This window comes from Mandrillus leucophaeus, unplaced genomic scaffold (genome assembly GCF_000951045.1).
Source record: "Mandrillus leucophaeus isolate KB7577 unplaced genomic scaffold, Mleu.le_1.0 Scaffold113, whole genome shotgun sequence".
In the NCBI taxonomy this organism is placed as follows: domain Eukaryota; kingdom Metazoa; phylum Chordata; class Mammalia; order Primates; family Cercopithecidae; genus Mandrillus; species Mandrillus leucophaeus.
Window position 1 is genome coordinate 5180878 of NW_012099543.1, and position 13511 is coordinate 5194388.

The 13511-nt window shown below is 33.1% G+C and overlaps 1 protein-coding gene across 2 annotated transcripts in view; it reads left to right on the forward strand.

Annotated features, from left to right (window-relative positions):
• The window catches only part of DZIP3 (DAZ interacting zinc finger protein 3), a 99083-nt gene that overhangs the window by 39876 nt on the left and 45696 nt on the right, over window positions 1-13511 (forward strand). For both annotated transcript variants that reach the window (XM_011995433.1, XM_011995440.1), the window contains 5 exons: window positions 1240-1354; window positions 4928-5047; window positions 6394-6495; window positions 8083-8175; window positions 8974-9026. In XM_011995433.1, the coding sequence (XP_011850823.1) occupies window positions 1240-1354; window positions 4928-5047; window positions 6394-6495; window positions 8083-8175; window positions 8974-9026 (483 nt within the window). The remainder of the gene's footprint in view (window positions 1-1239; window positions 1355-4927; window positions 5048-6393; window positions 6496-8082; window positions 8176-8973; window positions 9027-13511) is intronic.

The following is a 13511-nucleotide window of genomic DNA, read 5'->3' on the forward strand; positions in this document are numbered from 1 at the left end:
CCAAGAAATTTTCAGCATTTCTACTTAATTTACTATAGACCATTGTTGTGTCCAAGTTTCAAGGAGCCTTCTCAGCACCATATTAGGACTGGATTCAGATGTCCTTTCTAGGAACGTAAATCTTGAATTATGGAAGAATTTTTCCATATCAGTGTACACTTCCCCATCCAGCCTTGTGTTTACTCTTGGTTCAGCACTTTAAAGATCCTCTTCCACTCATGTTCCTGCCAGTACGTTCTAGTCGGGCTCTGCAATTCTTATGATTAACAAGCTTTTTCTTCCTGGGCAGAGGCTCTGTTTTCTCACTTGGGCTCTCCACCTGACCTTAGATTTATTATCTGAAGGCAGTGAGGTAGGGGAAGATCTTAAGAAGGAAGGACATCATCTTTTGAGACATGCATCTCAGCTGATATTTTTGCATGGTCTCTAAATAAAGATAGGCTGCTCTCCTGTGGCAAGGAATAGGTCTTTGCCAGTCAAGAGCGTTCATGGGGGGAATTTAAGGATTCAGTGTTTCTAAGCACATTCACCTAAATATCCCAATTTTACATCTCAGGGTCTACTCATAGCATATCAAATCCCTAATTTTTGTGTAGTTCTGTTGAGGCTGTGTTTTGGGTCTCCTTTGCAGCTGTTCTACCCTTATGGTTAAATCTTGAGCTTCATTTTCATCATAGTCTGCCTTATGTCTAGAGGAGGTTCTTTAGATGTTGCCATAGAGGCCTTCTAGTTTTCAGTGTCCTGAGTTGATGATATTAGTCTTGTTGAGGCTGTGCATTCAATATCAGTTTGTTTCACTTTATGATTAAATTTGGGCCTTATTTTCAGCACGGATTATGGCCATAGGGGATGAGAGTCTCATTAAATTGCCCCCATAGAGGCCTTCTGGATTTCACAGTGTATCCTGAGTTAATGGTTGGCTGACCTGTGCCTGTCATTCTCTTTCTTCAAGGCCTCCAAGACAGTTAACAAAAGCCAACCAACTCTACAGTCCCTTTAATTACCATGGCCCCCATACTGTTCAAGCTTGAGCTACTACATAATCTAGTGCCTCCCCTTCCACCTGTATTTCATCCCAATCTGCCGCAGGTGAGAGTCCTAGTATTTGTATTTCTATGGCATGCCAGAGGTTATCACCACCCTATTTATCACAAAAAATGGGTTACTTGTTGTATCTTTGATAAACCATGCATCTGCACAGTCCCATTCAAACTAACCTTATTTTAAAATTCCTTTCAGATATAATGGAGGACTGCTAGAATTTCATAAAAGCTTACAAGAAATTGGAGATACAAATGACCATTGGTTTGACATAGATCCTACAGAAGATGAAGATTTACCTACAACTTTTAAAGTAAGAAATTATTTAAGAGTAACATTTTATTTGTAACTAATGAGAATCATAATGTGTGAACCAACTATGTCATATTCTTACAGCATGCATGTTCTTTTATTGGCACATAACTTTTTATATAAGAAACAACCTTTATTGTATTACCTAGTGCAGAATGTATGATTCAACAAGGAGGGAGAAGTGAGGTGGCAGTGTTAACATTTTCAAATAACAAGAAGATTAATAGCAATACTAGGCCAGTACTCTGCATGGTTAGAGTCAAATGTAGCAGGTAACTTTTTTTCCTAATTATCTTTACCATTATTTTGCTGTTGATTTATATTACAAAGTAGTAAATGCTTAGTTCAGAAAACATGGAAAATATAAAAATGCCCAAAGGTGAAATTCATCTATATTTCTTCTTCAAATGGATAAACCATTGTTAGCATTTTTATTTATATCTTTCCAGACACACACACACACATAAACAATAGCCTTTATTTTGTGATTTTAAGTGTGATGTTGTGCACACTTATTTGTACTCTGGAAATATATAGTATTTTTTATTTCTCAGTCATTAGACTATTATACAATGCAATTTTGGTGTAATGTATCATATAGCTTTGCTTTAATTTACTCAACTAGTTCCCTGCTAAGTTTATTCTAAATATTTCCAGTTTTTCCTTCTTATATAAAGTGATCTTTGCATATTCGCCATGTCATTTCATTAGAATAAATTTCTAAAGGTGGAGTTGTGGAGCAAGTGTTCACACAATATAAAGTTGTTACACGTCTCCATATTTTATCTCAGGACATTGTACCACTTTGTATTCTTTAAATAGTGTGAGACTTTTCATTTTCCCACACCTTCTGGGTGTACTTTACCTTTTGGGTAATTTTTAACCCATCTGATAGCCATTTGGGTCTTTTAAATTTGTTTAATATGAACATAGCTACAGCAGGTTTCTCTTGGTTAATGTTTGAATGACATATCTTTTTCAAAACTTTAGATCTTTCTTGATCTTTGTGTTTTACCTGACTTTAAGACCAAAAACATTACTCAAAATAAAGAGAGACATTTTATTAAAACATAAAATTCAGTTATCCAGGAAGATATAATAACTCAAATTTGTATATACCTAGTAGTATAGCTTCAAAATATATGGGCCAAAAATTGACAGAATTGAAAGGAGAAATACTTTTAAATCCCCAATCACAATAGAATATTTTAATATACTTATCTCAGTAATGAATAGAACATGCAGACAGCTTTTGGCATTGTCTAGGTAATCATATGACTTTTAATTTTGACTTGCTAAAGTAATAATTTTATGCATTTTTAAAATACTAAATTTTCACCCCTACTTTACAAAGCAGTCCCTTACTTTATCCTGGTTGTTTTACTCTTTTGTTTCCTCTTTTTAAAATATTTTGCTTTCTTTATTATCTAACTTTTTAAGTGAATATTTATTTAATGCACAGTAATATATATATTCAGTTTGTCAAATAATCTTTAAAGACTTAAAATAAGAGTTTCTGTTTTGTCATCTCTATCTGAAATTCTGCTTCTTCCAACTTTCTAAGCATTTTTCTTTGATGTTTACCTATTTTCCAAAAAAATACTGCTATTTAAAACATATCACCAGGTTTTCTCTATTGACTTTTCACTGTGAAAAATGAGAGTTTAGCTTGCTTATACATTCCCTATACACACACACACACTCTCTCTCTCTCTCTCTCTCTCTCTTTCTTTCTCTCTCTCTCTCTCTCTCTCTCTCTCTCCTATCCTACTGGTAGTTACACGTTTTTATTAAGCTGGCCTCAGGGTTTCCCTTCACTCTCATCCTGGGAATTTTCCTCACCTTTCTTCTATGTGGAATCCTCTGTTTCTCAGAACTCAAGTTTTCCTTCCTAGGGTTGCTTCCTTGTTTTGGTGGTGCAACTCCTCTAGCCTCTAGCAGCTTCCCGTAAAAGAGGCCTTGCATGGGAGGTAAATTTTTTGAGACCTTTCAAGTGTTAAAATAATTTATCCTTTGTATGCTCTATTCATATCTTGCTTGAGGGTGGAATAATTTTTCTTTTCGGAAACAGGTTCTTGCTCTGTCACCCAGGGTGGAGTGCAGTGGCATGATCATAGTTCACTGCAGCCTTAACCCCCTGTGCTCAAGCAATTCTTTTCCTTCAGCCTCCCAAGTAGCTGGGACTACAGGCACATGCCACCGCACTTGGCTAATTTTTTTTTTTAATTCTTTTTCTTTTTTTTTTTTTTAGTAAAGACAATCTCAGTATGTTGCCCAGGCTGGTCTCAAACTCCTGGGCTCAGGTGATCCTCACACCTTGGCCTCTAATTTTTTAAAAGCATTTTTCTGTTATCTTTTAACTTCTAATATTACTTTTAAGAAACTTGATTTCATTCTGATTTTTAAACTTTTGTATTTGACCTGTTTTATTGTCTTCTTTCTGGGAATTGTTAAGGATATTTTCTGTATCCCCAGTGTTCTGAACTTGTGTTTTTTGCTTCTGGGACATTTTCTTGTTTTATATGTTTGATAATATTTTCTTAACTTTCTCTTTTTCTTTGTGAAATACTTATTATTCAGATGCCTTGCAGACTAGACTGAGTCTCTAATTTTCTTATTTCTCAAAATATTTTTTTCTACTTTCTGGGAAATTTTCTCAACTTTATCCTCCTGCATTGAGTTAATATTTGTGAAATAATTTCTAGAGGCTTATTTATCGTATATACCTTCAATATATTACCAGTAATACTATTTGAAATTTTGTAACCCTATCCCTCTAACAGATAAGTATGAAGGACCTTATCTAATCATTTAACTTAGACCTGATAACATGATTCACCTGTATTTAATCAGCATTTCATTTATTTGTTATGTGTTTTATTCTACTTTTTTTCTTAGAGAGAGGGTCTCATTCTGTCACCCAGACTGCAGTGGAATGTTGCTACCATAGTTCACTGCAGCTTTGAGCTCCTGGTCTCAAGCAGTCTTCCTGCATTGACCTCCCAAAGCACCACGATTACAGGCATGAGCCACCACTTCTGGCCATTTAATCAGCATTTTAAAATGAGAAATTATATTCTGATTTGTAACCAAAGACATTGAAAACATATTTCTCTACTGTACTTTTGCCCGTTATAGCAGGAATGGCATATTGCAGTACCACAGTGGTTCCACTGCCAATGTAGTGACCTAGGGATTGGTTCCAGCCAAGATTCTCTTGGACACCAGTGATTTATTATCTCTCTGTGTGTACATATTAGAGCAAATAATTCTTGATAGGAACATGCCAGGTGTTATGCTATGAGTTAGGTGATAAAGAGAAGTATGGCTTCAAACATAAACTTCTCTCCATTCTCCATGATTTTATCATTCATTAAGAAATCCAGTCCTCCTAATTTAGGACCTTCCTATACGTTGTTTACTTTGAATTAGGGAAATGTTTCATTACTATTAAAAAAATACCTATATACAAGCACTTCAAAAAGGGGTATGATATGGACATATTACCAAGGTAAAACATGGGTAGTCTTACTTTATTATTAATAATTCATAATTCTTTGTTTTTAAAATCTAGGATCATCTTAATAATTTTATCAAGACAACTGAAAGTAATATAATGAAGCAGACGATTTGTAGTTACCTAGATTGTGAACGATCTTGTGAAGCTGACATTTTGAAGAACACCAGTTACAAGGTACTGTAATTGTCAATTAACAGTATTTTTAAAAAGCAATTGAAAAATTATATATATAAAATTATAAAAAATTATATTATGTATAAAATATTTTAAAAGAGCATTTAGTTTAATTACAGTGGTAAAGCAGCTGAAAAGTTATTTGACTGTCTCTGAGAACTTAGATTCAGAGTGATCAGAAATTATTTATATTCTGTGAGTCAATAAAAGAATAAATTGGTTTTGCTAAGGTTTTGTAACATTCATGTGCATCTGAAGTTATAAGTATTATTCCTGCAGTCAATCATACAGTGAAAATGATCTAAAAAATGCTTTACTTTATAGTTAGAATTGTTAGAGGTTAAGAATGGTAGCAGTTTACTAAGGAGAAAGTTTGTCACTCCTCAGGAATGATGCTACTAAATAAGTGATCATTTTCTCTTCTATGGGCCTTGGCAGGGGGAAAAAGTAACCAGCCTTGATTTGAAGAAATTTAGCTGTCAGAATACTTCTGATAGATCTATCTCTCTGGATCTATCAGAATAAGACTTTGTGAAATCACAAGATAGGATGAGACGATCTGCAAATCAGACAATACTTCTAAAAAAAATAACTGAAATCTTAATTGCGAGGCATGATGTGTACAGCCAATCCGATAGCTGGGGAGAAGGAGAAGACCAAGATCTACTCAGTAGAAGTTGAAAAGTGAGCCTGGTGAGATGCAGTGCTCAGGGTCAAGCTTGTTCAGTATTGGTTTAGGTGACATGGCGATATGGTCCTAAGGTTTCTCAAGAATGCTTTAGGGTTCTAATCAAATGAACAACAGCATGTAGCAGCAGAAATACCTGGGCACACAATTTAATTTTTGTCATCAAAGCAAAAATTTTAAAAAGCAAGGCTGTAGTTTCCAGGCAGGGTACAGTTGGAAGGACAGGCAATCTGTATGCTCAGAAAAACCAGTAGCTCAGGAGCTGTCAGCAAGGCAGCAAATCTGAGTTCTCATGATTGGTAACAGGGGATTCAGGCAGTAATGGTATGGAGCTGGGATGGAGGAAAAGAGACATGTAAAAATAGAGATGAACATGTTCCTCTATAAACATCACTCACTGGGTTTCTAATATTGTGTTGTACGTAGAATGTGGAAAACATATTAACTTTTCAAGTTATTGACAATTTTTTCCGTCCTAATTTTCCTGTCTTTAGTGACTTGTAAAGTTATTTGGTGATCTCTGATTTCTGTTGATAAATTTTGAATGCCATGTAAAATTTAATTATAGAATAATTTTTAAAGTGACTTAATATAATTTTTTTTATCTATGTAAGAATCGCCATGTCCTTACTGATAACTTACTTTTATTTTTTTCCAGGGATTTTTTCAGTTAATGTGCAGTAAAAGTTGCTGTGTTTATTTCCATAAAATTTGCTGGAAAAAGTTCAAGAATTTAAAGTATCCAGGTGAAAATGATCAGGTATTATATTCGTTCTTAAAACTACAACAGCATTTCTTTCTCTAGCTTTCCTATTTTGTTCTCTTCATCATCGTTTCTTCCTGTTCATAACTTCCCTCCTTCTTTTTACTTCCTCCTTTTTTTCGTTTTCTTTTACTTCCTTCTTTGTTCTTTCCCAATTCTCTCTGATGCTTATCTCCCTACCACTTTTCATTCATTATCATCATTTATTGATCGGCTCTTTGAAGATGACACACTACCAGTTGATTTGCTTAGTGGTTTCTATCAGTTTGTTCCCTTCCTTTTAGAAATGTATACTCTTAAGAATAGAAATATTGTTGCATATATGCATATAGGATCATAGAATAGAATTTCTTAGTAAACACACAGAAATGATAATTATACAATTTTAAGGATTTCCATTTTAGAGGTGATGAACAAGGACAGATTTCAGTCTTCAAAAATATATTTAGAATCTTTAATATTTATGTTTAGTTATAATGGTTACATATCATATATAGTTATAGATAATATGTAATTATATAACATGGTTATAATATGTAATAGTTATAATTATGACTATAATTTTATGTTATAATTATATATAACTATATAACTATATAATTATATAACTATAATTTTATAAGTTATAATTATAACTATTATATAATATATAATTGTTATAATTATTAACTATTATATAACATACAATAGAGTTGTTTGCAACTAATATTAAAGTGGAAATACAAAGCCCAGCTCTGAATTAATTACTCCTTAGTGAGCTGATGACCGTAAGTTGGGTCTATAATGTTTGATTCTATAGTGTTTACATTCTACAAACAACAGAAAACCCATTTGAAGTAATTGTGGTGTAGTAGAAAGTGCATTGAATATGGAGTTGGGAGATCTGGGTTCCAGTCCAGACTGAGCCACTTACTAGTTTTATTATATTAGACTGGTAACTTAATTACTCAAAGACTAATTTTTTTAAGCTGTAAATTATGAATAAGATAAACCTATTTCATAGGGTTTTTGTAAGAATTAACAGATAAAACAGATGAACTCACATTATAAACTGTAAAAACAATGGTATGAAGATTTACTTATTTATTTTTAAGTGGTATATACTTTACAATTTCCTTGATTGTTGGGGCAATTAATATTACTGAATTTTAGAAAGAGAAGTAAAAGAAAAATGAATAACTTAGCCAAAAGAAGTATCAGGCCAGAACTAGAGAAAGGATGTAACATTTTTATTCTTTCCTTTTCCCTAGAATCCTCATGTATCTGATAGAAATTCAGTAATCCTCTTTACACATGTTTAATGAGTACATTTTACTTGAAGTTACTTTCTCTGGAGTAGCAAATGCATCTTAGTCTGTAATACAGCTACTTGAAGATTTTGAAGTAGAGTGAAATCATACATTTTAAGTAGGATATCCATTGATTTATGAAATGGACCATCTTTTAACAGCTACCTGTCAAATATTCCCATCTTCCAGTTTACTGTCTAGCAACATTTGCTTCTAACTAAATTTATTTAAATATAATCAGATTTGCACATCAGTGATTTTTTCTATTTTTATTTTTTTCTATTAATAACTTTAGAGTTTTAGTGGGAAAAAATGCTTGAAGGAAGGATGTACAGGTGACATGGTAAGGATGCTGCAGTGTGATGTACCTGGAATTGTTAAAATTTTGGTGAGTATCTTGTTTTGTCCTTTTTTTTTTTTCCTTGCTTTCCTTCCTTGGAAAAATATTTTTGACTTGAAACAGACCTGGGATCATCATAATTGGATTCCAGCCATGTTGCCTTTGATGGTGACTGAGCTCTTGGACCTTTTTATTGCTGTGATTTGTGCAAAGTAGTATTTAAGTGGTCTTTAAGAACAGTAAAAATTTAAGAATAAAGAGAAAGACACAAAAAGAGAAACAAAGACAAAATATGCCATAAGTATACCAATAAGGAAAGTATTGTGAACTAAGGATAATGTATCTAATCTTTTGACTTTCTAACCTAAGGTTAAAAATAATTTTAGACTTTCTGAACCTCTTTTAGTCTGTGAATAACCCCCTATGAAAGTATCTATAGAACATCACATATAGTACCTGTTACATAAAATGCACTCAGATGATATCCATTTTATGGTTTAATTAATGAACTATCTTGTTGAATTTTTAGTTTATAACTAAATAGACCAAATTATGACTAGAAATGTATCTTATTTCTTTACTTTAAAATATGCTATTTTTGTATTTCAGATTTGGCATTTAAATCCTATAGTGATGTAAAGTAGAACTGCTTTTTTAAGGTCAACTCTAGTTTGTTTTTTTGATCAGGATTATTTATTACTTACCTTGTTATTTATGTTTTGTTTGTTTTATATTCACTGTGACTTAACTCTCATTGTATGTTTCAAATGTTAAGCTAAGAAATAACATTACAAATTTTGAAAATTGAACTACTTTAGGGCTATTTTTTTCCCCCATTACTTGCAGTTTGAAGTTGTAAGAAAGGATGAATATATAACCATTGAAAATTTAGGAGCAAGGTAAGCTTAAAATAATATATTGTTACCTTTTTTGGAATATGCATATATTTTTTGGTTGCTTAATTCTTCTGTGTTTCTGTCACGTAATGGAGCTGCATTAAATTTTAAGGTAGTATTAAGGTTTGTGAAAAAAATCGTATTTAATTGCCATTTGTTTCCCTCTCTATCACCATTTATTGTAGACATTTTACATTCTAAAGCAGAGATGGAGAAATTATGTGAATACTTTCCCATTAAGTGTGAAAATAATCCTTTTCTTTAAGATATTTTTCTTAAAGTTAGTTTGTTATGAAATATAGACTTTTCTATATTTCAAAACTTATCCAAACCACTAAGCTTGTCTTACAATTAGAATCTTCCTGTTTCTTAGATGAGAAAACTGTATTGCAGAGTAATATATTCGATAAGCCTAGAATTAATAGAGATATTACAGAGTGTTGCTACTGAAGTTAGAAGTTTCAGTATAAACGTTCTCCTAATCCATTGATTCTCTTTTTCTTCTGTTTAATGTGTAAATGCCATTTTTCAATCTAGTAGGGACATTGAATTGACATCTAAAGCATCAGTTCTCCCTTATTAGTTAAAGAAGCCCAAATCTTTATATCTAGCACAGATCTCTCTCCTAAAAGCTTGACCTGTATAGTTACCTGCATACTAAATATCTCCATTTTTATTTTTCAAAAATGTTTATAATTCAGCATGGCCAAAACTGGACTCATGATCTTTCTTTCTAACACTGCTTTGTAACTTTTTTAAAAGTCCTATCAATTTAGTTTTTTTTTTTTTTTTTTTTTGAGGCAGAGTCTCACCCTGTCGCCCAGGCTGGAGTGTGGTGGCTCGATCTTGGCTCACTGCAAGCTCTGCCTCCCGGGTTCATGCCATTCTCCTGCTTCAGCCTCCCTTGTAGCTGGGACTACAGGTGCCCGTCATCACGCCCGGCTAATTTTTTTTGTATTTTTAGTAGAGACGGGGTTTCACTGTGTTAGCCAGGATGGTCTCGATCTTCTGACCTCATGATACGCCTGCCTTGACCTCCCAAAGTGGGCGTGAGCCACTGAGCCCGGCCAATTTAGTTTTTAAAATATAAATTTCTTCCTATTTCTGCCCTATCTCTACCACTTCACTAAACTAAATGAGGTTATCATTATTTCTCATTTGAAATTCTCAAACAGCTTCTTAAAACTGTCTTTAGCCTTTCCTTTTTCCAGTCTGTGGTTTTCATAACCATCAATAGGACTTTTCTAACATAAAAATTGGAATATATCACTTCTGTGCATGAAGATCTTTCAGAAGCTTCTCATTGCTCTTAAAATTAAGTTCAGATTCTTTAACTTAGCTCTTCACTTAACCTTGTACACAGCTGAACTCATTCATGCCATGTCTTGTCACTTTACTCTTAACCATATATGTACCAACTATATGGAGCTTCTTTTGGTTTCTTCAGTGTGCCATCTCAAGAAACTTCCCAAGTTATTGCATTGAAGTGTATCTAGTTTACTGTTTGACCTCCAAGCTTTGCTTGGAATACTCTGCTTTGCCTAGTTAAAACTTTTGAAAAGCCTTGCTTAGATTACAGTAGATGTTCTATCATGTATTTCCTCTATTTCTATCAAAACATTTACTAACGTTTATTAAACTTTCTTCTCCATTTGAATGTAACCTCCACCAGGGCAAGAACTTTATCTTGTTTTCTGGTATGTTCCCGGCACATAGCATAATATCTGGCACATAGCTAGGCCACAATAAATACAAAGTAGAGATTCTGGATTCCATTATTCCCCAATGGATAATGTTACTTTTATTTTGACAGGCCACTAATTTGGCTAGATGTGAACTTTGAACACTTTCGGATCCAGTCTCAGTCCAGATCTTTTGGTCTTAGTTGAGCTGCTTTTAGTCTGTTCCACACATGTGGTTCAGTGTTCAGTCAGAGACATTGTGGGAAAGAATTTGGGGATCTCTTTTCTGATTACTTTCCCTTCTAGGATTCCCCCATTCTCTTAGTAGTCATGGTTCCATTTCAGTTTTCTGGTTTCTTCAGCCACAGAGACCTTTTCTCTGTAGTGATGTCACCTTTCTCATTCCTAATGTTAGCAATTTGTGTCTTTTTTTTTTTTCTTGATCATTCTGGATAGAAGTTTATCAATTTTGTTGATCTTTTCAAAGAATCAGCTTTTAATTTTACTGATTTTTCTGTAATGTTTTTGTTTTAAATTTCATATATGCTCTTTGTAATTTCATTTCTTTTGTTTGCTTTGGGTTTAATTAGCTTTGATTTTTTTAAGGTGAAAGTTTTGATCATTGATTCGAGACCTTTCTTCTTTATAAATTGATTTTACATTAAGCATTGCTTTAACTGTGTCCCATATATTTTGATGTGTAGAAATTTATTATTACTATTTTCATTTTATTTTAAATATTTTCTAGTTTTTTTTTGTGTGTGTATGTTTTAACCATGGATTTGGTATTTGTTAAATTGCCAAATATTTGGTAATATTTCAGCTGTCTTTCCAGATATTGACTTTTAGTTTAATTCTCTTCAGTAATTTATTTTATGATCGTATTACTGTGTATCTTGGTGAATGTTCCACTTGCATTTGTAAAGAATCTGTCTTCTGATCTTGAATGAAATAGTCTATACATTAGATAAAATTAGTTTACAGCTCTGTTTCATCATCATTTTTGATTATTTACTTTTTCCACCAGTTACTCAGGGAATGTTGACGTATACGATTCATTTTTTTAATCTACTATCTAATTGTGTATCTAGAAACTCTTATTAAATGCTACACACACATCTAGGATTGTTACCTTTTTTTCTTGACAATTTGACCCCTTTATTCTTATTTAACTTTTTTTTTTTTTTTTTTTTTTTGTGTGTGTGAGACGGAGTCTCGCCCTGTCACCCAGGTTGGAAATCTGTGGCGCGCTGTCGGCTCACTGCAACCTCCGCCTTCCAGGTTCAAGCGATTCTCCTGCCTCAGCCTTCTGAATAGCTGAGACTACAGGCGCACACCGCCATGCCCAGCTAGTTTTTGTTATTTTTAGTAGAGATGGGGTTTCACCACGTTGACTAGGATGGTCTCTGTCTCCTGACCTCATGATCCACCCGCTTCGGCCTCCCAAAGTGCTGGGATTACAGGCATGAGCCACCATGCCCGGCTTTAATATCTCTTTTTAACCCTGATAGTATTCTTGCCTGAAGTGTTTTTTGTTTGTTATTAATATAGCTACTGCAGCTTTCTTTTGATTAGTGTTTGCATGGTATATCCTTTTGCATCCATTTACTTCAACCTATGTATATAGGTGGCATAGGTCTTTCTTGTTTTATATATACAATATGACAATCTCTGCCTTTAAATTGTTTTTTTTATTCCATTTGTATTTTCTTTACTAATTTATATGGTTGGAAATGTACTGTCTGCCTTGTTGTTTTCAGTTTTCCCTATCTGTCTTTATTGTTTATTTTCTGGTTTGGTTTATTAGTTTTACCCTTTTTTAGTGGTTGCTTGAGGACTTACAATACATATTTTTAACTTACCAAAGTTTATTTTAAAATAGTATTATACCACAGCATGTGTAGTGTAAGATACACCTTACAATAATAGATTTTCATTTCTTCCCTCTTTTGTGCTATTGTCTTAATATGTTTTACTTCTACTTACTTTATAAATTACATAATATATTGTTACTTATAAGTGTAGTTTAATTTTTTCTGTTTTGAACATTATATGTGGAAACATTCATTTTATACATTTTAAAATCATGTTTAGTGTGATTCCATTCTTACTATTATAGTTTTAGAGTTTTCATTTTTATTGCTTCACTAATTTAATCATTCTACCATTAACAGATATTTATTTCTAGGTCCTGGCTATAACAGTAGTTTTGCAGTGAACACTCCTGTACATGTCGCTAGGTCATTATGAGCAGAAAATTTTCCAGAATATATACCTAAAACTAGAATTGCTAGGCCACCTGTATATATCTATAACTTTACTAGCTTTTGCCAAATTGTTTTCCAGTGTGGTTTTACAAATGTACACTCCCCACCAACAATATGGGAAATACCTTTTACTCGGTATCTTTGCCAATGACTTCATATTGTCAGAGTTTTACATTTTTTCAATGTAATGTGCAACTAATAGTGTTATAGTGGTACTGGAGATAAAAATCAGTTAACAATAACAAACAACCACCACCAAAATCCCTTTCCTCATTAAGCTTACATTGTAGCGTTGTCGTCCAGTATTTTTTTGTTTTGTTTTCCGTGGTTCATTTCAAAGCCAAGCCATCTGTTTAATGGCAGCATTTACCTAGTGCTTATTCTAGTTAATGCATTTTGCTACTTTATTTTTTATTTTTCTAATTATTTGTATTGATGTTCTACTAGCATCTGTATTGTTTTTAATCAGTAGGTGTTAAATGAGTTGGGTTTTCTTGGAATAGTTATTGCCAAAAATATTATATGGGGAAGAGAGGTCC